Consider the following 25368-nt stretch of genomic DNA (forward strand, 5'->3'; position numbering starts at 1 on the left):
AAAATTTGATACAAAAATAATAAAGCGATCCGGCGGACCCTACGAAGGCAGTCAAGGCTCAAGAAATAATTAAGCGTATGTATTTAAACTGAACTTATGCGTATTTATCCACACACACACACACACACACATATATACAAATATATACGCGTATACATAAGCGGGAAGGTTAGATCATAAGGGCCACAGAGGCAGGCGAGTCTCTCCTCCGCTGTATTGACGCGCGGCGTTCAGGCTTGCGCGAGATGACGCAATCCTCCCTCCCACCAGGATACCGGTCCGCTCGTTCCTCCCTCGCTTCTCCCCTCACCCCCGCGAGCCCATCCCCTCTTACTTCACCAGCTCAGCTGCGTTACCCCACTTCGGCGTTCCCTTCCGCAGGCGCAGATTCTCCCCGTCGCGCGTCCCGCTCCGCGCTCGGCGCCCACAAGTTCAATGCCAAGGTCAAAGTGGCCGCGACTCGCAGCCGTGTCGGTTGTGTACGAGCGCTGCTGCGCGCTCTTCGCTCGTCCTCGAGAAGGAGAGGCGGCTAGCTCGCCCGCTCCGTGTGTGTCCCTCTTTTCCGCGTAACCGCCGGCGTTATCTCTTCCGCGACGACGGCGAGAGTAAAACACGTCGCGCGTCGTTTCGCGCAAAATCGTGACCATCCGTTTTTCGTCGCCGGCCCCCGCGCCGCGGACACATCTGCCACCTTTTTTTTTTTTTTTCCGACGCGAGGGACGGTACGTAACGTGTCCCGTGACGTTTTACGAACCGGATTTCGGGTACACGCGCGCCGAGTGCCGTGAACGAGTTTTGCAGCAGCAGGTGCGGGCATTATCGTTCGTGTGACGTCGTTCGCCTTGATGATGAGAGAGGAACGAGCGGACATTTTGAATACGCGCGACGTCAGAGTGCCGTTTCGTGGCAAACTTTTTGCCGAATGCGCGACGATGCAAACGCCGACATACGCCGCGCTTTTCGACAAACGACGCGAACGTTTCAAGTGTGACGTCGCGGGGAATTTCCAGGAAGTTTCCTGCCCTCATCCCGTCGCGCGTGGGCGTCAACGAAGAGGGATGAGGGAGAGGAGGAGAAGGAGAACAAGTAGTGCGCGGCAGCGATCGAAAGCGTCGACTCGTCGCGATCTCGCGAATCTCCGCACGGTCGGAAGAGGCGACAAGGTCGTCGTCGTCGTCGTCGGCGCGGAGAAAGCGGAATCCGCACTCGCGGAAGCGGCAGCGCATTTTGCGCCACCCCGGTGAAGCTCCGCGTCACGGGCCAAGATGGCGGCGGATTTCGGACGGACCCGGACGGGACGCTGCGCACCCGTGTCGAGGTAAGCCGCCGCATCATTGTATTGGATCTCCCCGCACCCCCTCGCAACGCGTGTATATATCGCCGCCGAGACCGCGCGCTGTCACGCGTTATCGATTCCGTGGGAGGCCTTCCTTCGCCCTCTCACCGCGCGCGAGGACCGCCGCGCGATCTCTCAAGGTCACCGCCGTGAGTGAATCCGCGTCCGCCAGGGCTCGTCCTTTCTTCCCGGTTCCGCGTTTCGCCAATCCTTAACTGGTCGAATTAGTCATTGCGGTACTCCAATCGATATTTGTGTATATTATCGCATCGAATTTCTAAAAACAAGTCGGTTATCTTCAGGCAAAATCATCTTTCATCTATATTTTTACTTCGAAAACAGTCCAATTGTTCACGAAAATTACGAGATCACGATTTTTCACTGATCTTTTTTCTCATTTTCCTTTGTTAAAAAAAATCAGCGAGCTACCGACGTACATCTCTTCGCGATACGCACTCAATTTTTTATCTTGAAACGAATAATTTAAAAAAGTTTTTTTCTTTTCTTTGTTTTGGAAATTGCGGTTTTAACCACTCGTCGCGCATTACGGGTCTTTCGAAAAACTTTACAAACGAGACAAGCGGTATACCTGGTTCATCAGGCATGCCGTTTCGGTCGAATGAGGGTTAATTTAAGCGCGAGATATTACCGCGCAACACACGACCGGATGATCTATAGCAGACCGCCGCTGTTACGGTGTGGCACCATTATGATGTAAGCTCAGCTCACGTACCTCTGCTCCTCGCCGGGAGCGGTGAGATCAATTGACCGGTTTTCCCGACTCGTTCGCGCTGATAATATCCGAGGCGAGTCGAATTTAACCTTTTATCTGCGATATGCAAAAAAGCCTTTTAACATTATCGGCGAACAAAGTGGAAGCGCATGATATCTGCGGTATCCCAATTTGTTATATCCGTTTTAGCGTAAAGTAAGTGTAATGATAAGTAAATGAGTCCGACAAGGTCTAAAAATAATACTGACTCTTAAATGTTAATAGATAGGGTGTGAAAAAAACAGAAGAACGGAAAGAGAGCTTAATTGATTATTTATCTACTAGGAGAAAATTATGCCTGCTTGGGTTGTAAATATCTTAATACTTGCCGGACGTATATACATATATATATATATATGTACGGGGTTCTCTCGGTGGTGGCGGTGGTAGCGCCGACGATGTAGTATCGATTAAAGCCCGTGCTGTACCTGCTATACGTGGTGTGTACTTAACCTTGACCCTGCGTCCCGGGCTTTCTTACGTTTCGCTCCAATCCAGGGATAGATGTGAGAATGTCGGAATTTTTTCGCTTCAATTAATTGTGCAAGATCTCGCGCATCCACTTCGAACCGCAACGATTCAATTATTAAGAGTTTGCGGCTTCTTTTTCGTCCAAAAATTTACACATTTAAATGAAATTATAATGAATTTATTTATTTACTTATCACGTAGCCATTTCAATTGATTGATTCGTTAGATTTTACTGACGGCAATTTTGATTAAAGTAGTGAAATAAGATTAATCTTCAGTTACGTGTATAAAAAAAAGTGTTTTGAAGACATTTATTTTAAACACGATTTTTCCTTCAATTTTCTCTTTCCTCGCTTGCTCCAGTTTCAATCTAATGCCGTGACCTCCTTTTAGCAGCTTCTCCCATTTCTCTTACCCATATACCGCTATCTTTCGTCCTTACGCGTCGCTTCCTCCTTCTTGCTCGTATCGATCTCAATCGCAATCCCGGAAGAGCCTGATTCGCGCGTCTAACTTAATTTCGCATAAGCGAGGCAAATTGCGTTACATTTTGGTATTAAAAGCGCGTCTGGTGTACTAGGATGGTATCTTCGGAAAATTACGGCGTGTAAGTTTATTGATCCAAAGTCGAGAAATCCAAATCCCGTTAAATTAATTCGATTTAACGATGTTGATTGAATTTAAACCTGTAATCTTGTTTTCTTCCTTTTAATAACGTCACCCCAATATCACTTTCTCTCCTGCGAGTAAAGTTTCGAAACTCGAGGTTAATCAATCCAATCGTCCTGACTTTCGATTAAAATCTCACTCTGATCGTTCAAGTTTTATTCCATCTATTTTAAGGCAATCTTGATTGCGGTGGGAAGAAAGAAAAATTTGTGCCTGCGATTATTTTATATTTTATTACATGACGAACTATGCAACAAATATTTAAAAAAAAAAACACGGAAATAAAAATAGATTGACGAACGACGGTATGTTCTTTTCATAATCGATGTATTAATAATAATAACAAGTATTGAGTGCAAAGATAAGAATACGAAAAATAATTTATTTACAAAATTTCACGTTTATTTTCTCTGTAAACTGTATTGAACGAAGTGCATATTCTTTAAATATAAATGCACACATCACGTAGCGAGGTGTAAGGTGAATATTTCGCGAATAAATGTTGCAGACGCGGTGGAAAGGGTGGATTCGTCAGTTTACATAAAACCAGCGCGGAGCATTCGCCAGCGACGAGCGGATACGGCGCGACTGTTGCAAACTGTATATACAGCAGCAGCGATGTGTTTTTCATATGCATTTCACGTAAAACGCTATTATTGGACCTGGTTACATATCTCGTCATAGCACGACTTGTGTCAACGCTTTTTTTGTTCTCGCGATATCATCCTGCGCTTCAGCGCGGACACCTGGCATTATGACGTAGATAATATACCATTATCTAGTCATTGAAATAATAAACCAGCACGTTTTATATCCATCAGTTCTCGCGTATTTAATCCTACAGATGCTGCAAAGTTTTGTCTTCGTGCTGTCTGGAAAGATTGAAAAGAAATCCTTAAATAATCTCTCAAATTTTTAAAGAATTGGTTCGCAAAGTCTGAGTAAACATCTCTCGGCCTTTTAAATTTTCTTTCCACATATAATATTCAGGAAAAGAAAAAGAGAATAATTTCTGTTTCTTTTCTGCACTATTGCAGATAAATATGTTACTTGTATTAGCTGTTATTATTTTTACATCTACATCTTAATTAATATTCTTCAGCAAACTTTTGCAAATTTTTCCAAAGCAGAAATTATTTAACATCCGGCGTTAGAGTAATTTGTGCGTCTAACAAAAACATTGTTTCTCCAGGTGATAAGTTTCGCCTCGTCCTGGCGACGACATTGCGCGAGGATGGATATCCCGACGGCAACGAGTGGAATCCTTTGGAGCAGGAGGGCGGCTCCAGAGCGGATAGCTTCGAGTACGTCATGTCCGGCAAGGTGTACCGGATCGAAGGCGACGAAGCCAGCAATGAGCCCAGCAGCAGACTGTAAGTAGCCGTCAATTTTTTTCTCGTATATCAAAAATAGATCGGCTGAGAAATCAACACCATTTTTTCTCGCATAAAATTCAATTATTTCTAGTAAAGCCAATCAATCATTAAAAGAATTAGCGAATTAACGATTGGCATATTTTGTGATTAATTGAAAAATTGAAATTAAGAGGCGGAACAAAAAACTGGGAATTGATTTCTCGGATTGATCAACAATTTATCATACTGACTCAGAGTCAAGATTCGTTTACACTGCTGCGATATCGACTTGAAATTTATCTTGGTTTACAAAGCGTGTGTGAGATAATTAAAGATTTATTTATCTAAGTAAAAGAATTTATTTTAGCATTACGATATCTAATATCAGTGTGACAATTACACGGAATCGATCAAAATTTCTGTGCGTTACACTTAACTTTTGTTTATAATCAATGCCATTATTGATTGTACCTTGTGTTATTGAGTTTTTGGAGTAAACTTTCGTTCGTGCATATTTTTTCAGGCACTGATTAGTGCCTGAAAATCGTGTGTGGTGTAAACGGATCTGTGCTCCTTTTCATGTCCGAGCCGAATCAAGAGATTTGTTTCACGAGAAACACAGATCCCTATTATGCAAAATTAACATACTAACTGCCGTCATTCATTTACGAATGACACTATTGTTATTGTTTTGGTGCGTCATGCAACATTGCATGACACTAATTTTTTCCTGTTAAATCACGGCGTTGAAATAAGAATGACGATTTATAAAGAGATTCACTAAATTTTTTTTTAATTATTCATGTTTAAGAGGAAATTCATTTATATGTAATTATTCTTGATATTGCATAAAAATATAATTTTAACTTTATAATAAACAATATGCTGAATCTCCAATTTAGACTTCAGGCTGCTCATGATTCTAAGAAGAATTTTTATGATAATCACTTGGCAGTTAATATGTTAAAAAATGTCATTACAGAAATAGCTTTTGTAAATAGCTTGCTTGAAAATTACTCTAAGCAGGCTTTTATAACAAACACCTGCGATACCGTCGATGCTGATTATTTTACGCTCCCTCAGTTACAACTCTTGGTTCTGCTCGGATACAAATACGTTGGCCCGGGTTTATCGAATCTACGCACGGACGCACGTCACGACGCGGTGACGTGTCGTGCGAACGACGCATCGATGCGCGACAGACTTTCTGCTGTGTAGTCTCCTATTGGCTCGTTTTCAACGCTCTCAATGAAGCCGCGTGAGCTTCCGAAAACAACTTTCTGCGCCGCTCATAGAAAGAAATTGGCTCTCTCTTTCTCTCTCCTTCTATGTTGTCGTCGGTTATCGCTCTGAACAAGGTCTCGACCGGATAGAGAGAGGCGATTATACCATCGTCTTGTTTATTCAACGATCATTCTTACATAATTAGCGAACGATGGCGAAATAAGAGAATATTAAGTCCCACAAGAAACCTCTAGCAGACCATTTTTATTCCGTCGATTGACGGTATAAACAAAATTGCAAATAAATACGTAAAAAATACGTGGTTTGCGCAATATATCTCTTCGATATTTAACTTTTTCTTAACTCTTAAAGAATGGAAAGTCAATTTTCTTATTTATTTTGAGAGAATAAAGTGAGTGAAACCTTGCTTTGAAGAAAATATCGTATAAAGAATAATATTTCTAAGTTTACTTAGTTACTTATTTAGTTTTTACTTCTCGACTTACAATAAATATTGTATCAGCAATTGAAAAAAAAAAACTACTGTTGGAGGAGATATCGCGAATAAAACACCGATTGAATAGCTGGAAAGTTTGAGGTTGTTGTGCGAATTACGTGATACGCAATTGTCCAAACCTTGACACGATTGGCTGAGCACGCCGAAATAGTGCGTCATCGGGTGGGCCAATTTTAGCCTTGTCATTCATGAACTATGGATCAACCATTTTTTCAGACGCAATACTTTTTTAATAATGTTGAACAGGAAACAATTTATATACGATTATTCTTATTACCGCGTAAAAATTCATTTTAATGTGTTCTTTATAATTAGCGGAATGAGGCTCTAATAAAATATTCTAGTATAAAAATTACATTCAAATTAAGGATAACTTTTATGACATTATCATCGTGTTAGGAAGAACATTTGAAACTCCATTTATTGAACAAATTTTCGATCCAACTTGTATGATGAAATCTACTGTTCAAAATTACTTCCCGATCTGACGGGAAAACGAAGGTTACGCGAGTGTTGGACTTGGCATTTAAACCGAGTCGAGCAAAATGCGGAATTGCGCGATAACCCCACGGTTTGACCGACTTATCGCGTTGACCTTGGGACGCGGCCGCGTCGCGTTGATTTCGTCGCAGGTTGTGCTATACTATTGAGCGCAAAACGCGCCGCGCTCTGTGTACGTTATTAAAGATGGAACCGTAGAGCGCGTCGTAGAGATCACGATAAGAAAGATAAGGTGCGAAAATGTACAGTGGCCGCGAGGTGTTTTAAATTGATCGTGAACAAAAAGCGAGACTATTTATTGAATAGCGACGTTATTCCGTAGCGCTTTTTTCTCGGATCGTTAACGTTTAACGACTTAATTAGCGTATTTTTCCGACGCAATGTTCTACTCTTTGGTTGAGAGTTGTATGAAATATAATTTTGTTAACGAAATTTCGATATTATCGTAATGTGATGAGGATGTTAATAAGTTAATATTTATTAAAAGCTTCTTTGAATTACAAATTATTGAAGAGTTCTCAAGTTCGTTGGATTCTCGTATTTTAATGATGAAAAGATGGATATGTGCCAAATTTTTTTTTCTATTTGTGACATTCCTCAGCTATTTCTTTTGTTCACGTTTCTTCGTATATTCTCTATATTTTGCGGTCTACGATGTCTTAGCTTCGAATAAAATATGAATTTTTTTTATAGATTTAATGTAAATTGAAATTTAATGTAAATTAGAGTAATATTTTCTTGACATTTATACGTGCAAAAGAACAAAGATCACGGTATACACGCTCATTCTACATTTGAGCCTCTAAATGCGTGTCGGAGGATCAAGACGTATGTATTCTTCTCGGTTACTTCCGTATCGTGCCTCGGCTCAAGGTTGCGCAAGTAGTAAAACACGTCATGCGTAATCAGATGAGCCTGCGCTACATTGATGTTCGTTAATGATGCGCGATAATCGCTTCTGCTACAGCAGTTTCTTCGCCATTCGCTATTCGTCTATTACAAGATTTCGCAATTGATCATTCGATCGCAGGCTCGCGTTCGAAAAGTATTATATTTTCCGTTATTTAGTATCTGTAAGAAATACAGTTATATTAGTAAGCTGTAATAAACATTCAGTCGATTAATTCAGTCTATTAATATTCCGATAGGAAAATAATCACTAAGCAAGTCATCATATATTTCCACATTCAAGAAAGATAAAAATTTCGTTATACGAACAACATGTATTTTTGGATATAAAAGCAGGTAAACGCTAATTTAATTAGTTTAGAACCACGATTTTCGAAGCGGCACAACTACGATTATTTATGGAATAATTAAATCACTCCAAGTATTAATAAGGATAGAAGAATAAATAATTCGCTCGGGAATGCGAGAGGCAATAATCGAATCCATATCATTTCCGTCTCCGATATTAGAGTGTAAACTCCGGAATATCACGTAATCGAAGATCACACACGCTGTATAATGCGGGGGGATGATGTTAAAAGCTGGATCGATAACGAGATGTCACGTTCGCATGGCGCATTTGGCATTGCGGAGACAATACGACGCTCCGCGTTGGGATAATCGAAGGCTCTTCGCAACGGCAGGGATTCCGAAGCAGCGGCCCGACGATTATACACGGCTATTATCACACGGTCGGTAAGAACGTACGTGCAAGGAGAGAGATCAGCGGAACGAGCTTTCGGAGGACAGGGAGCCACTCTGCGTTCACTCGGTAGGTAATGAAGCGGGTGAACACAGCTGGTGGTATCTCAGTTTTCTGGGGGCATTGGCAACCCATTATCCGACCGACGAAAGTCCGACAACTCTCGGACGATCTCCGACGAAAAAAGAAGAGCCGCATCGAACCAATCCGAGTTCGGAAATCTCGATTGTCGAATGTTCGTGAAATCCATTTATCAATTGATCCATCGCGAAGATCGCGAGCGAGACGAAATTGCTTTGTACTCGTTGAGGGTAAGATGAAGCAGGTTTTGTTTCTAGGTACGACGAGATGCTCGATATCCGATTGAAGATATTGAGTTTCGACAGGCGACACGAGGCTTTCGTGCGGAAACTCTATCTGCGTGATTATATATAAAAAAAAAACTTATAAAAAATTTGAAAGTGTGTTTAATATCGGAGACGTTTCGTGCCTCTTGCGTTTAAAAATAATCGTTGAAAAAAATATTTAATTCAAATTTCAATAATTATTAGAAACCGGCACGAAATTTGAAAAATGCTCGAGTGCCGGCGACTTCGACGATAAAAGGATCGCAATATCGAAGATATCCTAGCGTCGCGCTGTAAATTAGCGTTTGGTTTTCGTCGGTGCCGCGTTTATTCGTCCGTCCGTGAGCGACGAAGGGCGTGACAGCTGGGAAACGAATTATTGATCGGCGCAGCTCGAGACCCCGGAATGAACATAGCTAATGCCCCGGCGACGTCGGCAACGCGCAGGTACATACGCACCACGTAACGTCGCGGCGCAACCCGCTCTTAAAGGAATTTAATAACCGGAATTATCATTCGCGCTTGTATTCTTACTTCCGTCTGATCGTTTCCTCGTGCGTTGATATTTTTAATTCTACGCTATTTATCGATATCTCTTCACCGCGGAAAGTCCAGAGGTCGCGCATTTTCATGGAACATTAGAGCTTTATTTGCAGTCGCGTGACGCAAGGCATTCCCGCTAATGATATCACTCCGGAAATGCTGAAAAATCTGACGCGCACGAACGAGAACATTATGTTTCGTCGTTAATTCGTTTTTGAAAGCTCCCTCGACATCGTTATCGGTTTTTTTTTTTTTTTTTTTTTTTGCCACCAAGATAAAAATGGGAGCGCACCTCGCTTTTGTCTCGATTCTTTTTTGCTCGACGCTCTGTCTGACTAGATTATGGGCTTAATGGGAGGAATCTGACGGAGAAGCTGTAGTGCGAAGGTCTTTCGATCAGTTCATCGAGAATGCGAGGTGCCGCGAGAAGTCAGCTGATCGGGATTAGTGCGAGCGCGTGCGCGCGATGCTACGTTTTCCCAAGTCGATACCTCGGCTAGGACGCGCAAGGTCGTCCGGGCTGTCAAAATCAGCTGACGCCCGAACGACCAATCAGCTGACGCGCCTGTGCTTAGGAGAATCCCCCTCCACTCGAGAGTTTAAGCTCTCTACGCGGCTGCTCGATTTTTCGTCAGATTTTCCGCGATTTTCCGCAGCTTTCATTCGACGTGAAAACTCGATTCATTAATTGAATAATGGACACGTTCTCTCCGCCGGGATTATGTCAGCCATTTATGACGCGCGTAATTGATTCTTGAGTTTCAGATACCTTGTATGTCTCTTACAATGCGTAATAAGCGTGTGATTTCTAAACATTTTTCACGCACTCTCTCAGATTTTGCGACAAATTTTTCTTTGACGTTACAAACGTGTTGTACGCCAGTTTCTCGAGAGAGAAAATGTATTTTTCATGCACTTAACTATTTTTCAACAATAAATATTATTCAGAACAATGGGAGCTACATTTGAAGAAATATTTTGGGTAAAATAGCGAGGTAGAAAAAGACCGGTATATTGTTGATGCATCCACAGTTAGCACTTCACTATTTTTTTTTATCTCGTGTACAGCATTCACGATACAGACTGAAAAGTAAAATTCTTATCGAATCAATCGTGACTTTATGCGGTATTAATCGGCTTTGATCGCACTCTCAATCCGTATATATTATAAATACGAAACTCGGCACTCGAATTGTGCGTCACTGTGTCGAAGCAAGCGTCCGGAGGTGGTGAATCGCCAGCAGATTATGCGTTCGTATGCACCTACGCAGCACGCCTCGTGACTCGGTCGGGCTTTTCTCCTTCAATGAGTCACGTCGGCCCGCCGTTCTTCTAGTATCGCGAAGCGCAAGCAGCGGCAAGCCCGGGGACCGGCTGTACCGGGAAGCAGCGGCGGCCGTATATACACAAACGGCGGAAAATTTAACCGCCACGTCATCCGACGTTGCGCCGCGGCGAGAAAACTCGGGCGGGATGAGCAAAACTGTCGTGCGGAACGCCGCGCCGCGCGCCGCGTTACGTAAGTCCGCGGAACGGAATTGCGGCATGTTGCACTTTTGGCAGTCGAAAACATTTCCTTCCTTTCGTGCGATTGGCACGATTGCGGCGGGTATTATGCATCGATAGGCGTCCCGCCGGTGCACAGGTCCGCGGTGTATATTCGGAGCGACGTCGCAACCGGTGGCCTCCCCCGGACGACGCTTTAACCCTTTGCGGTCCAGTTGATCCGTGCCAGCGAATCCACATTAATTTGGCCGCCTTCCGACAATTATTACTCGCGTTAATCGCGCGTTCAGCCAGCCGACAGCATTAAGATTCCGGTTATATAATACTGAAGTTTCATGTTCGGAGAAATCATTTAGATGTCTCTGATTTCTTGTTAATTATTGGACGACGGCTTTCGAAACAGTAATGCAATCAAGCGAAACTCATAATATATATATATATATATATATATAAGATGTTCGACGATCAATTCTTGTACACAACATGTTTATGTAAGCAGTTTTTCATTAATTTAAAATTTTTACAAATTTCTAATTTCTTCGCGCGTTTGGCATAATGGAAAATGTATTTCTTCGTTAAAGTAAATTGCAAGCTGTATCTTGAAACGGCTGCGCTGACCCGTGAAATGCATCATGACGCGCATCGCCGCGTAGCAAGCTCTTTCTCGTAGCCTTGTACTTTAGAGGTTGCGAATACGTACAACGAGCGTGGAAAGAGGAAGAGATGCTACAGTCATCGTCACGTAATGCGAGCGTTACGCAATCGCGTTGTTGTGTTTACGAACAGCTGATTCGAATTTCGTAGGTATTCTATTTTAAAACCTCTTTCGACTTCTTCCCCGGATTTATGTAGTTTACGAATATCAGGAAATTATAATTCCACGCGCAGATCTTATTAAATTAACGATATCCGCGATATGTTGTTTAAATGTTAAATAATACTCGAAATCTCAGTCGCCAGTAAAGATTATTTACGAAATCCAAGATCTTTCCAGACCTTTGAAAAGTGATACGAGAATAAAATTATTATTTAATGTTACGCTAAAAGAGAAATAATCAACTTGAGAAATTTTTTTCAATGAAGAATATAAATAGAAAGTAATGATAAACGATGAAGGTGCATTTTATTATTACGAACATTTCAGAAAGCATTATTAATTAAGAGCGCCAGCGAGGCACGTGTAAAAGTGTCGGCGATATATTAAACAATGTTGCGTTATAACGTTCGCAAACTATACGCTACGATTCTACGACCAATCACGAGCGCTTAAACTGATGCCGACGACGTCATTCGCAGCAAAAGGGGAGCCAGCCCGAGTTACTAAATTACTGTACATTAAAATATCTCGTAGTTGAATCGAGCATCGTATTTCATCTCCAAATGGTTACTTCGAAAGGTCGCGCGCACAGATCGCCGCACAGTGCAAATTACGATTGCATTAATTGGTCTCAAATTACAGATAACATTAATTTGCTCAACAATATCTTCACTCGCAAAGGGAGACTAGAATTCGAGCAAAAAGGGGGGATGTTTCGCGTTTATTACGGAATGCGTTTGCTCGAAAAGATTTCGAATAACGAGAGACTTATTTATTCGCGAGTGGCATTACGGAAGCGAAGGATCGGCAAGGCCGGACGGTGATTAATGAATAGACTCGCGCGAGAGGAGAGAGTCTGCTGCGCAGGGTAATTTTCTTCCCCGATAGCACCGTCGGTGTTTCACCATGCCGCCGCCGACACTCTCGCAGGCTCTCCTATACCCGGATGCGAGGTGACCCGGGCTCTCTCTCCGGTTCCCAGGGGTGACCCAGTTTCGTTTATCCCCTCGGAGGTCTGCCCACACCTGCCTGGCGAACGCGCCTCCCTTATGCAACACCTACGCGCGCTTGCCACGAGCTCGTGTCCGTTTAGTTTTCTCGTTTTCGATTCTCTGTTCATTGCGGATGCTTGGGGGGGGGGGGGGGGAGTGTGTGCCCGCACACGTGTCCAACTCACTGTTTTATGAGCTCGAAGTGTGACGCGTGAGAGGAATATCTCGGAGACGTTTTGCGATTTATCTGCTTTCCGAAAACAATTGCGTTGCCAAAGCGCACGGAGAAAGGTTTTCGTCTGGGGAAAAAAATTGCGGAAAGTAATATTTTTTTGAACGCTTAAATATTTCTATCAAAACATTGCTGCATTATTAATTTGAATATTTTCAACTGCAGATATTTTTCACGCTCAGATTTTACGCGGAAGCGGAATTTTCTTTTTCTCCTTTCGCACAGAATTAAATTGAGGAGAATGCAGCTCGGTCCAACGGGGTTAATCCTTTCCCGCGCGCGTGCTCGATTGTTTTTCCGGTGGCAGGATATGGAGAATGCGTATACATGCATACATTATGTGTTCCGCAAACTCCCTCGGCGTTTTCGATGCGCGCGCGAGCGCGCGCATCCCATCGCCGGTGCCGCTCCTGGGAAAAGGTCAGACAGTCAGAGGCTAACCTAGTGACTGAAATTAGGTCAACCCCTGACGGGGACCGTTCCCGCGTCCCCACTTTCCCGACACGCGGAAGAGTCCACGTTCGCTGCACTTGGCGGCGGCGGCGGCCAGGTCGGATTGCACGTAGCGGGCTTCCGGCTCGATATTATCCGGATCGGAAGAGTCGAATCCCTCGGTCAATCGAAGGTCAGTGGAAAGTCGCCGCATGGTCGCCACGCAATCGCTCTTAGTAAGCGCTTTTTAAGTGACACGGACAATTCGGAACAACTGTGACATTGACACAAATCCGACGTTTTTCGACGCGATCGACGACTGAGGCTAGTCGCAGTCGATTTTATTCGTCGTTTTGTTCGAAAGTTCGGGAGAATTGATTTTCGCGTCGCGGAGTAATAAAATTCAGATACATTTTCCCGCATTTTCGAAAAGCGCGAAACCACTGGTTGCACTGAGCTCTCCCGATGCAACCATGTGCAGCCCACGCTCGGAGTTTGGACGATCCCATTTGGACGCATCAGTCGCCGAGCGTACGATTCTTTCATTCGTTCGCGACACCAGCCGAATATGCGACACCCAACAGATCGACCCTTGGCCCTTCCTCCTCGCGCAAATTTCACCGCACCCTTAATATCGCCCAAGGTCGGCAGGCGCAAGTGCATCTTTACACCTACTTCTCACACAGAAGAGAGTAAAAGCTGATTACCTCGGATCGATACTCCCCGTCTCGTTCCTCTTTCCGCTTTCGCAATCCCGACGCTTCCTGCTCCGACCATATTTTCTACACGGCAAGAGATCCTTGTCGAGGAAACTTTTCCGCTACACTTTCCGTCGCTTAGTCTTGACAGTCGTGTTTCTTTTTATTTTCAAATCGTTATATTTTAATGCAGAAATTCCGCGATGAAAGAGGAATATTTTAAGAATTTTTTATTTATCTCGTTATTCACGCAATTATCTTTTATGCTGTAAATAATTTCACAATGACATCAAAATTCGATTTGCTTCGCGAAATATGCATGGAAAATGAGGAGATGTTATCGGAATATTCTGCAGATTTAAGCTCAAGTATTTCAGTAGATACGAATATTGCACGTAACGCGCGGAAAGACTCGACGCGTCTCTCTCTCTCTCTCTCTGTCGATTGTAGATAGTCACTTTAACTCTCCGCACAGGCATAATTTATAGAGGAATCGTGGGAGGAAGAGGGAACCTCCGTCACACATGTCGAGTGGATTGTCATGTAACGGTGACAAATATCAATCCTCGCGCGATTAAGAGGAATTATAGGGGCACGAGCTCCGATGCCTCTCCATCAGAAAAGAGGAGAGGCTTCATTCATGGAAGCCCCGAGTAAAGCTTGTTGAATTTGTCGACCGCATAACGCGCGTTAAGAGGGTTTCAAGTTCTTTTCTAACCATTGATATCCCCGTGATTCATAATTTCCCACACCGACTCCGCACGTTGTGTCGCTTATCGGTATACGAATATTTAGCTATTGCGAACTTGAACGCTGTTATCTAGTAATTAAAGGAGCTGAGATGTAATCTTATCTCCAACTATGCGAGAAACTTTGGTTACACGTCACAATAGTCGTGTGTTTCGCCGAGATATTTTCACGCGTTTTCAATTGAACTTTTTAGCTGGCACATAAATGTCGGCGATCGTTCTAAAATTAATGGCGCTTAGAGACTTGCCCGCGTCGACTGCATTATACAGCAATCCTTGTTCTTATTTACGAAGTAGCGATTCCGTAATATCTGCCTGACCGCTACGTCGACTGAATTATAGCCGGGGAATAAATTAGCCGCGACGAGTTCTCTTTACGTTATTTCATATCGCATTACGCAATATTGTCTGCACTTCTTTTCATTATCATTCACATTTCTATTCATACATGTATTTTCTCTTTATTGCAAGGTTGTTTACAAAACGGAAAACGGAAATGTTCTTCACCGTTATGCCGTCATTACGCGCTATTATTTTTCTTCTTACACTTCTTACGCGCGATAGCGCAAATCGTGACATTGAGCGCGCGGCTACGGACTTCACTTTGCAGCGATTTCGCGGCTACGCGACTCCGAACCGCCACGTGTTGCTTCGACTCCCTTGCACCCGCTCCTCTCACGCGTTTGTGGCGTGTCCGACATACAGGCAGAAAAGTTCCTGATTATTCGTACGCTACGTGTTACAATGGATCAAGTCTTTAAAGTGTCTCCATTCCAAATTTTAAGACAATTTGCAAACTATTGCCAAAATCATTTCGAGAGAGATAATATTTTATATTCGTTAACGCATTAACTAGTTTTATAATTTCCGGAAAGATGATATATTTGGAGAAAAAAAAATAGAAAAAGTGTCAATATATCAAAAATTTTCAAGTATTCTAAATGACATTCGATAATTGGTCTGTTTTTTTGTTCGCTTTTCTCAAAGAACGATAGAACTTTTATCCCCACTTTAGGGAATAGATTTTTTTACATCATCTTGTATAACATTTATACATATTTGTTTTGTATACAAGTCAGAGTCCACTTTTCCCAATGCCAAATGCGCAACGCGAACTTGTCGGCCAGCCAAACGTTCGTAATTTCGTTGTATCGCGCCTTTATCGCTGCGGTCCTCGCGATCGTCGAAACCAGACTCGCCGATATCACATTTGACGTTGTTGATTTCAGTTTTACATCGTCGGCGAAAGTCGCTTTTAATTATTCCGAATACGTGATGTACAATTAATCAATCGACGCGGCGACATTCAAAGCGCACGACGGTGAACGTAAGAACGGCTTCATTATGCGTCCGGTGACGTAGCCGAAGAACATGCATCACGTATACACGGCTGCCGATTACGCAACAATGACATTTAGTCTGACTAATACGTCCGTCCGCCAATCGCGCGTCTGTGTTGCATCGCCTCGCATCGTCGCGACTCGCCGCGAAAACAATTTCGCGAGACAAGCGCGAGGCTGCTGTGCGATATGAATGGTAGATTAACAGATAACAAGCGGCATGATGATTTTAGGTGCAACGCACGGGCGATCGAAAAGCGGCGCTCTCCAGCCCGAGAGCGACGGCGTCGTTTCCTTTTCCCCGGCGTGCACTTTACAATTATCAATTTACCGTTACAATATGATTTTTCTAAAGGGATCCGATAAGCAGACGAGAAGTTTGTTATTTTAACAAACGGCCGCGAGAAGTGTACGCAATATGCAAATTCGACGGCAGCGACGTAACGCGAAGCACGTCAAAACGCATTTAAGTTTACTTCCTCGACCTCCTCCTCTCCTTACATAATCAGTGCTCGCGTTTGGCGGTCGGACGCCATGTTACCGCGTCTCTCTCTCTTTCTCTCCACTCGTTTGTGTATCGAGTAAGTAGGAGGGCCTCCCGGTTCTCAACGATAATCGACTCTCTCGAGCGCTCGTGCGCGCGTATGGATGGCGTAGGAGGATAAAGTATGAAGAGTGGAGGAGGGCGTGGGAGGAGGGGGACGGTAGGCCAAAGGTGCCTTCTCGACCCCTCCGCGACACGCCGGTCGCGCGCACGCGAGTGGGGGGGGAGGAGCTGCCGACCGCAGGGGAAGTGGGAAGAGGGGGGGGGGACGCGGCACAGGGAGGAGGGAAGGCACCAGGGGTGCCGCGACGGGGACAAACGGGCCGCGACCGAGAAAACGGTGCAGGCGGTAGCGCGCGCGCGCGGCAGGTGCGCTTCTCCGGTTCCTGCGTTTGCGTTACGTTTGCGTTGCGTTGTATTGTGTGTGCCGCGCCGCGCTCTGTGTGTGTCCCGCTGGCGAGGCGAAATGCGAGAGGCCTTAAGGCTCGTTTACACCGTCGCCAGACGAGGACGCACGACGTGCCGTGTCGCGTCGCGCTTCGGCACTGACGAAAGTAACGACTTGCGACGATGACGATGACTACGACGACGACGACGACGACGATGACTGCCAAATGGCGTGTAGTGGTAGTAGTAGTGATAGTGTACGATGATATAGTGGTGGCGGTCTAAGATTAAATCGACCCAGGTTTCTCGGTATCCACACATACCTGCCTGTGCCAAAGGGACGGAGAGACGCTTCCTCGTCGCCCCCTCGATCACCCACCTGTCGCAGTCTCTTCTGTTCTTCTTCTTCTTCTGCTCGCACGTCGGTGCCTTTCGAGGACGCACCTCATCGGCGGGCCACTTCGGGAGTAAACGCACTTGTCTCGCACTTGTTTGCGTAAGCTACGCTCCGCGCGATCGCTCGCGACGGCATTGAGAAACTCGATTGCTTAATCCTGCGTTAATACAGCGATACACTTTCTCTCTTTCTCTGCTTATCGCGACGAAAAAGATTGATAAACTTATTTCCGGAATTTAGCCGGAATTGTAGCGGTGATTGTTCGTGAGAAACGGCTGTAAAAATGGCTTTTGTTTATTCTACAATTCCATTCTTATGCTTGATGTAATATCATATTGTTGTTACGATAGGCAGAACGAGATTGTCGGATAGACTTCGTTACATTCCACTGTATTGACGCAGGAGCAAGTGTCTCAGCAAATTTAATGACTTCTCTCTCTGTCAACTCTGTGTCAACAGTCAGAGATAGTGATAAGCATGCTTCATGTTTCTAAGATTATCGTTAAAGAGATTTAAAAAAAAGTAATTAAACTAGGAAATCCCGTTTCAATTGGCATTGATATTAATAACATTGTTTACCTATTTCTGATTAAAAATATCCTGAAAATCGTAAAACAGCAGAAAAGAATTGCATCACTCTTAGTTTACAAGCAGCGTTCAATTAGAAGTCGAGCACAAACAACATTACAAAATTGCCTTAACCGCAAATTTTGAAAATTGATACTCGCTGTTTTTCCTCGTTATGGCGATAAGAAAACTTCAGGTAGGTTGTTTTTAGATGATAAAAAAAGAGAGTCGTTACGATCTCACTTGACGAGATATGAGCGATTTACTGGTTTTTTTTATCGCGATTCTTTCAAAGCGCCTACGGCTATGTGGACGTTCGCCGTTATTGCGAGCCGCGCTCGATTAGTCGAAAGCACGTGCGTGGTGGCATGCGCCCCGATAATTAGCGGCAATTATACAGGCGACAACGACGAAGGTCGACTATCCGCGAACCGCGGAAACTCGCGCGCGCGAGCGTATAGACGCTCATTATTGGACGCGTCCGTCGCGCGAATCGATCGTTTCGGTAGAGTGACCCATATCGCGCGAAGCTCGCCAGTTTACAATAAAAGCTTGCGAAGGAAAGGTAACAGGGGGCGATTCGATGAAAACGGAATACGTGAATTGGTGAAACGCGTATCGGCTGCGCGAAATAGGACAAGTCCGAATATTTGGGTTCGCCCGACGATCCATAACTCACGGCGGTATTCGAAATATATAGTTTTATGTAACATAAAACAACTTAAGGAATCAGGAGATTGCATATATAATATCACATTGAATATGTATCGCTGAGATATATTTTGTAATATATATATGTGTGTATTCCGATTTTTCAAATATTTCTATATTACGGAACGCAAAATTATAAAAGGAATTCTATCTCGAATTTTGTTGAATTGTATAAAAATTTACTTTAGACTGTTTGGAAAATCTAGAATTCTCAAGAGTTTTTCTGCTTCGAGAAATGAGAAAATTCTATCAGGACTCGAAGAATTTTGATTGAAAATGTCCTTTCGAAGATATTTTACTTGTATTTTGCCACTTTAGCTTTTAATTATCTTCAGCACGTTTCAAAATTTAATATTTAAAGTGACTTTAATTCTTCGTATAAAAGCATTAAGAAGCTTGTATAATAAACAAGTTTATCCTAAATTTGCGTACAAAATTATTCCGCGTGGAGATTTGATTAAAAACAGAAAGTTCACAAAATTCTTGCGAAACTTTTCTCCGAAGTTTTTGCCTCAGAACTTTCCTGGTTGCAATCTGAAATATTGTTTATTAGTTTATTATACTCTAGTTTATTCTGTGTTAAAATTATAATGACAAGAATTATTCGCTGTTTGCTATTCGTCCGTGTTTCTCTCTGTCTAAGGCTCTTCTTTTAGATGTTAATTGCGTGACATCGTGTCGCGTTATGTTAAAGATCGAGCATGATTTGCAGTAGACAAGTGGAAAGAACATATCTTTGCAATTGTGGAAAAAGCGTGTGCTGTTCCTTTCGTTGGTGAATTTTAGAATCTTTACGAGACGGCGGCAACGCTGTAAACAAAAAAAAATATTTATCAAGAATCAGGCGTTCGACGAATAGAAATTTAGATTTGCCACTGGCGATGCAAAGCAGGACGGCGGCACTTGGCAATCGGAATTAATTTCATGCAAACCGAAGTCTAGCATTATCTGCGACTCGAGCGATAAAGCGATTCAGGCTGCGCCGGCCGAGCTCGGTAACGAGTTTCGTTTAATTGGCTGCTGGGAGGGAATATTCCCGCGTTAATTCCGCGAACGGTGCGGCGTATAATATCTTCAAATGAAAATACGATATCGCGCCGAACCGTTTATTCCGTAATGTCCTGAATCGATATACGCCAATTCATTTTACTTATTTCATTTTCGTTCTGGAAATCCTCGCGGAGTAGATTGCAAAATCTAAAATGGCGGAAAAACAATTTGAGAAATCTAATTAGAAATTGGACGGAGAACTTATAACTACTCTCCGAAACGGAGAGAAAATATTAATTAAAAAAGTAATGGAAACACAAAAGAATTAAAAATATCATAAGGTCTCGAAAATCTTATCTTACGCGTTTCGCGCTCGAAGTAAACTCGGCTAATTAATTAGACGTCTAAACATTTACTCGATAAAGTGTCAGAGGCGCTGCAAGAGAGAGAGAGAGGGAGAGATAACTTATTTATTACATTATCGATGTCATTTAATCAATTAATTAAGCGCGCCCGATGAAGGAATTTCTATCGCACGCTCGAAAGTGATCTCGAAAATAACAGCTTTGACGCAATACTCAAAGGTCACCGTCGGCGGCGAGAGAGACTCGTACTCGCAGGGCGAGCCAAGTAACCCTGGGCTTTTTCGCAACCCCGATAATAACGGGACCAACCCCGGGTTTGGCTGACGGCGGCACATATTCTCGGGCTACGCGAGTGAGAGAGCGTCTCGAGGCTGTTACACGCGAGAGATGCCCCGCGTGTGTCGTACGCCGTGGCCCAGCGCCACGCATCTTGGCACGGCTTTTTCGGCCACGCGATTGCATAATTACGCGCGCGGTCATCGCGGTCGCAACGCGTGCCGCCGAGCCGTCCGCGTTTTAGTCGCGCCCGGTTCGCCGTGCGGTCTCGCCGTGTCTTTTTTTTTTTCCCCTTCCTCCCCGTAGCGAGTAGCGGCCCGCGAGTCCCCGCGAGTAGAATTGTGAGACAGTGCCATTCAGAACGCACGTCGCGATGAATCCCGCGCCGACGAGACTCTCTCGCGTCGTTTTCTGCGATCGTGGCCGCGACGGGAGAATTGAGATTTGACCCCTTTAATTTGAGATCGCGCGAAATCCAGAATGGTTTCGTATCTCCGCGAGAAAAGTGCGTCGTTACGAAAAATGTAGATCTTGAAGTTTCATCGATTCGCAATTGGTTTGACGAAAATCGCGCTCGACGAATTTTATTTCGAGGTGCAAATTTCGCATTAAAAAAAAAAACAAACTCGATATATAATTTTTACGTACAAAGTATTTTTTTTTTATTTCTGTTGCAATCTTAAAGATCTTTTTATCGCAAAGTGCGATGTATCTAATAATAATTGTTTGATGCAATCACGTCACAGCCTGTACGACACACTTTTCTTCGGGGGAAAATTCTACAAGAATCGTATTTGAGGAAAAATTCGCGCGAGAAAACGTCTTCCCGCGAGTGGCTCGGCGAGAGCGTGTACTCATATTTGTTTGACGGCTCGCGCAATCAATCGATCTCGCTTTTGCTCTTTCCGTCGTTTTAAGTCCGTCGTCGTCACGTGGATTCTCGGGGGGGAGAAAAAGGAGTGGCGTGTCGTCGCCATTAGCGACATCGCGAGACGATGTTGATGATGTCGGAGAGGATTCGTGGAAGGCACGGCGTGCTGCACGGCAGAATCGATCGATTAAGCTTGTTTAACGGCAAAGTGGTTCAATTACAATCGTATTACACCGCCATAGCGGTGGACGTCGGCTTCGGATTTCCCACCACGTGCGTCGTCACGCCGTCGTCGCGCTCCTCTGTCTTTTACCCGTCAGCTCGTCTCAAGCACCTTCCTAGTTTCGATCTGCTTTATTCGCACTCGTCACGCAAGCTTCTCCGAGCGTTCCGTAAAATAGAGTGGTGTCAAAATCGAGCGATGCAACGCGCGCACGCGTCAGAGCGCGTTTCGTTTGCGCGAGTCGCACTTTTTCTCGCAACGTTCGGCTAATTAATTCCGCGCGCGGTGGCGGAGCGAAAGCGAGCGTGATTAATCGCCCGATTAATTAATCTCCCGACGTTCGGAGCGCTTTCGCGCACACGACGTCGGTTTCTCGATACTATTCCGGCTGCGACGCGCAAATTCTTCGAATAGAATCTAATTCAAATTAACCGTGAGAGATAAGACATCTTATCGTACACGTGATTCCGGATTCGTTCTCGTTCGCACGTCGTTATCTATCGGCTATTGAATTCCGAACGTTTTCAGATCGATCGCGCCCGCTTCGAGCGGAACGTATTCTTTCCTCGCAATAATATCGCAATAATCGCGATAAGAGCTTCGAATTGGATTTTCACTGAGAATTTCTACGATCTCGAGATATATATCTCTGTTATTCAAAATATCCCCAACGTATTCACTTTTCGCGAAAAACACTCGGACTTGGCACGCGCGCGAGCAGAGAGAGAGAGAGACACAGCTGGCCACGCACGCACGCACGCACGCACGCACGCCCGCCGATTGTATAACGGCTGGCGCGGCTGGCAACGCCGTGCCGTTTCTACTAGCGCTGCCGCTGCAGCTACCGATCCGCGCTCCTGCTCTAGGCCGGGCTTAGTCGCGACCAGCTCTAGTCGTCGCTTAGCCGTCGTGCGTATCGCCCGCGAGTCCGCGTGGTCGTTTAACGCTCGTCGTCGTCGCGCGGGATATGTAGGTCGTGTGATATTATTTTCGCGCTTTCCTCTCGCACGATCCGACGTGCGGAATTATCTCATTCGGCGGACCGACGAGAGAGATGATCTCTCGCTTCGGATCCCATTTACGATCGCGCAGCGCTGGCGAAGTTGTGCGAGAATCACGCGACTGTATCTCGGAATCTCGCGAAAACGTCCGCGCTTCGATTGTAAGAGAGAAAAATTCCACCGCGAAATTATAAAGCATTCTCAAACGCTCCTACTTTCTCGCTCGATTCTTTCAATTCCGCGGATGTAAATCGATAGCGCTTGATCACGCGCACGCGCCACTTGCCAAGATCGATTTCCATTCCGGGCAGAGATTTACTTGGCGCGATAAATTCCGCGCTCACGGTCCAAGGTCGTGATTGTGTAACGCGCACTGCTCTAGAGTAGGCCCGATCGTACCTACGCGCGCTCGCTATAAATCGCGATTGTCTCTCCATTAGCGAGCGAGTGGCGGCGAGTAGCGCGCGGAAACTCGCGCGTCGCGGAACGCTCTTGTTTTCCGAAACGATCGTCGGCGGCTCTCCCATCGTCGCCGTAACGGGCAGAGCCGATATTTCCGTTTCGGCGCGAGGATCGATCGAGCTCGTCGCGTGCTCCTTGGAATATTTCGCGAATATTGACGTCGCGTCACGGCGGGTCTCGATCGCCATTCGCGCGCGGAAGGTCACGATAAGCGAGCGCGCGCGGACGACCGGTCAAACGGAATCACCTGGGTCGCGCCCGGGATAATTTTGGATCGCGCGATGCACCTGTTGCGGGCCGGGCAAGGTCGCGCGCGGGTACGTATTGTGCAATCGTTCCGCCGCCGCGGGTCTAAAACGACGATCGACGACTGCATTCGGCAACTCGCTTCCTCCCCCCCGCCGCTTCGCGGCGCGATGCAGTGCCGCAGTCGTCCGGTTGGCTAAATCACGGTTGAATAATCGATGTCGACGCCTCTGCCGCTGCTGCACTGCGGTCGAACTTCTCGACTTTGGCGGAATCGGTCTCAAAGTGCATCCGCGCCCCGCGGCTGGTGATCGGATCGATCGCGCACTCCGCTCGTCGTCACGATCGAAGGAATCAATAGAGCTGAATCGATAGTCGAAGCCCCCGGACGCGATGTCACGGCGCTGGTGTGTTTCTTCGTGGTCGTGCGCGCGTCTAAACGCCCGGGAATATCGAGGCGGCGATATATAGAGTGCGCTAATGTGATTTCGCAAACTTGCGAAATCGGAATTGATTTTCCGCGCCGACAATTGCACCGACCCTGGCAATTCGAGCAACCGATATCGTTCCGCTGCGGTCTGCAGATAAAGGGATAAGTGTCTTATGTCCGAGCGAGCATCGGTTTTCCATCTAATTCCAAGCCGCGGAACGAGATTGGTCGCTCCAGTTCTGCGATATCGAATGCTATCGGTGTGATCGCGCTTGGTGCAGCGAAGCCGCGATACAATCGACGGATCTCGAAGCGACGAGGAACTCGCGCACAGCCGAAAATAGCAAACGTGAATAGCGCGATTATTTCACGGTCTTTTTTTTTTCGCGCGATTTCAAGCGAGCCGCCCGCACGTGACCGAGTCGGAAAATAATCGTCGACGGATAATTGATTCAACTGTTTATCGCGATGTACACACCTCCCCTCTTTCGATACTAAATCCGTCCGAGGCGAGAGACAAAATTTGAAATCACCGTAAATTCGTAATCAGATTGAAAATTCACGCGACAACAATCGATGAGCTTTTATTATCTGCGCGCAAAAAAGGAATAATCGAGCAGTTTACGAATAATAATAATTATTATTGCAATAAATAATAAATAATTGACAGATGTGAGAGCACGATAATAACAGTCGCATGAAAAAAAGATTAATTCTGCATTGAAAAATGCACGGTGTGGTGACTATTTATATCACGTCCAGCTCTTTACTTCTTCTAAATATATCGGGAGAATATATTCGGTGTTCGCGATAATCGTTAAAGATAACGGATTATCTCGGGAATATGCGCGACGGTAAATAAATAACGCAGGAAGTTTTTCCAACTCGGTGGAACGTCGGCGAAAGCGCGACTCTCGTCCTTGGGATGCGCCGACGTCATCCATCGAGAATCAACTGTCTAAAAGCAGTCGAAAGACGTACCTGCGCCAATGCTCGCATTAAACGGGGATCGCGCCGTTAGCTACGACACGGCGCGAAGCGACGACGCGTCCCGACGCCGGAGCGTCGTGGCACCGGGGACAGTGGCCGCTATTATTAGCAGCGTCGTCCTCTTCTCGTTTCGCGCTTCGAGGGGGAAAATAGCATCAGCTGACGTCCTTCTGGAAGAGACGCGGCGCGGCCGAGAAGCCCTTAACTCCTCCCGTCGCCGCTTCGCGAGAGCTCCGAGGAGAGAATTCTCGGCGGCCACCCAGCTAAATTCTCACATGTATCCTCCGACGTTGCGCGCGAACCGTTTCCTCTTTCTCGATCGAACCACGGATTTAATTACGCGCCGGAGATACTCGCGTGACTTGAGCATCGTTACATAAGTGTGTTTGCATTTTTAACGATCACGATGAATTGCGATACCCAGCGATACAAATTAAGTATCATCGCTCAGCCGAGACACTTTTCTATTATTAATATTACGGCAATTTCGCATAAACAAATGCGACTTGAGGCGCGAGGGAAAAGATAAAGGGCAGGCAGATATATATATGCGAGGGGGGGAAGAAAAGGGGGATAGAAGATTAACGAGTAAAAAGAGCATGAGAACGAGAGCCGAGAGCGGAAGCGAGCCAATACGAGATTACAGGGCAGTTGGGGCTCGTGCCAGATGCGCGTTTACACGGGCCCTGAATACTGTAAATGCACTATCTGGTACGACATCTCTTCTGTCGCCGCCATCAAGCGACCGAGAGTCAC

At 45.2% G+C, this 25368-nt stretch overlaps 1 protein-coding gene and 1 long non-coding RNA gene across 5 annotated transcripts in view; one reads left to right on the forward strand and one right to left on the reverse strand.

The window, feature by feature from the left end:
* The window catches only part of Polr2H (DNA-directed RNA polymerases I, II, and III subunit Rpb8), a 55255-nt gene that overhangs the window by 25856 nt on the left and 4031 nt on the right, over positions 1-25368 (forward strand). For all 4 annotated transcript variants that reach the window (XM_012373523.2, XM_067348529.1, XM_067348527.1 and 1 more), the window contains exon 3: positions 4441-4621. In XM_012373523.2, coding sequence (XP_012228946.1) covers positions 4441-4621 — 181 coding nt within the window. The remainder of the gene's footprint in view (positions 1-4440; positions 4622-25368) is intronic.
* Positions 7416-10672, reverse strand: LOC136997630 (uncharacterized). The gene is made up of 3 exons (XR_010888278.1): positions 10567-10672; positions 10156-10469; positions 7416-7916 (listed from the first exon to the last, which is right to left on the reverse strand). It is a non-coding gene; the product is annotated as an uncharacterized lncRNA (long non-coding RNA).

The sequence above is a fragment of the Linepithema humile genome, chromosome 2 (genome assembly GCF_040581485.1).
Source record: "Linepithema humile isolate Giens D197 chromosome 2, Lhum_UNIL_v1.0, whole genome shotgun sequence".
In the NCBI taxonomy this organism is placed as follows: Eukaryota; Metazoa; Arthropoda; class Insecta; order Hymenoptera; family Formicidae; genus Linepithema; species Linepithema humile.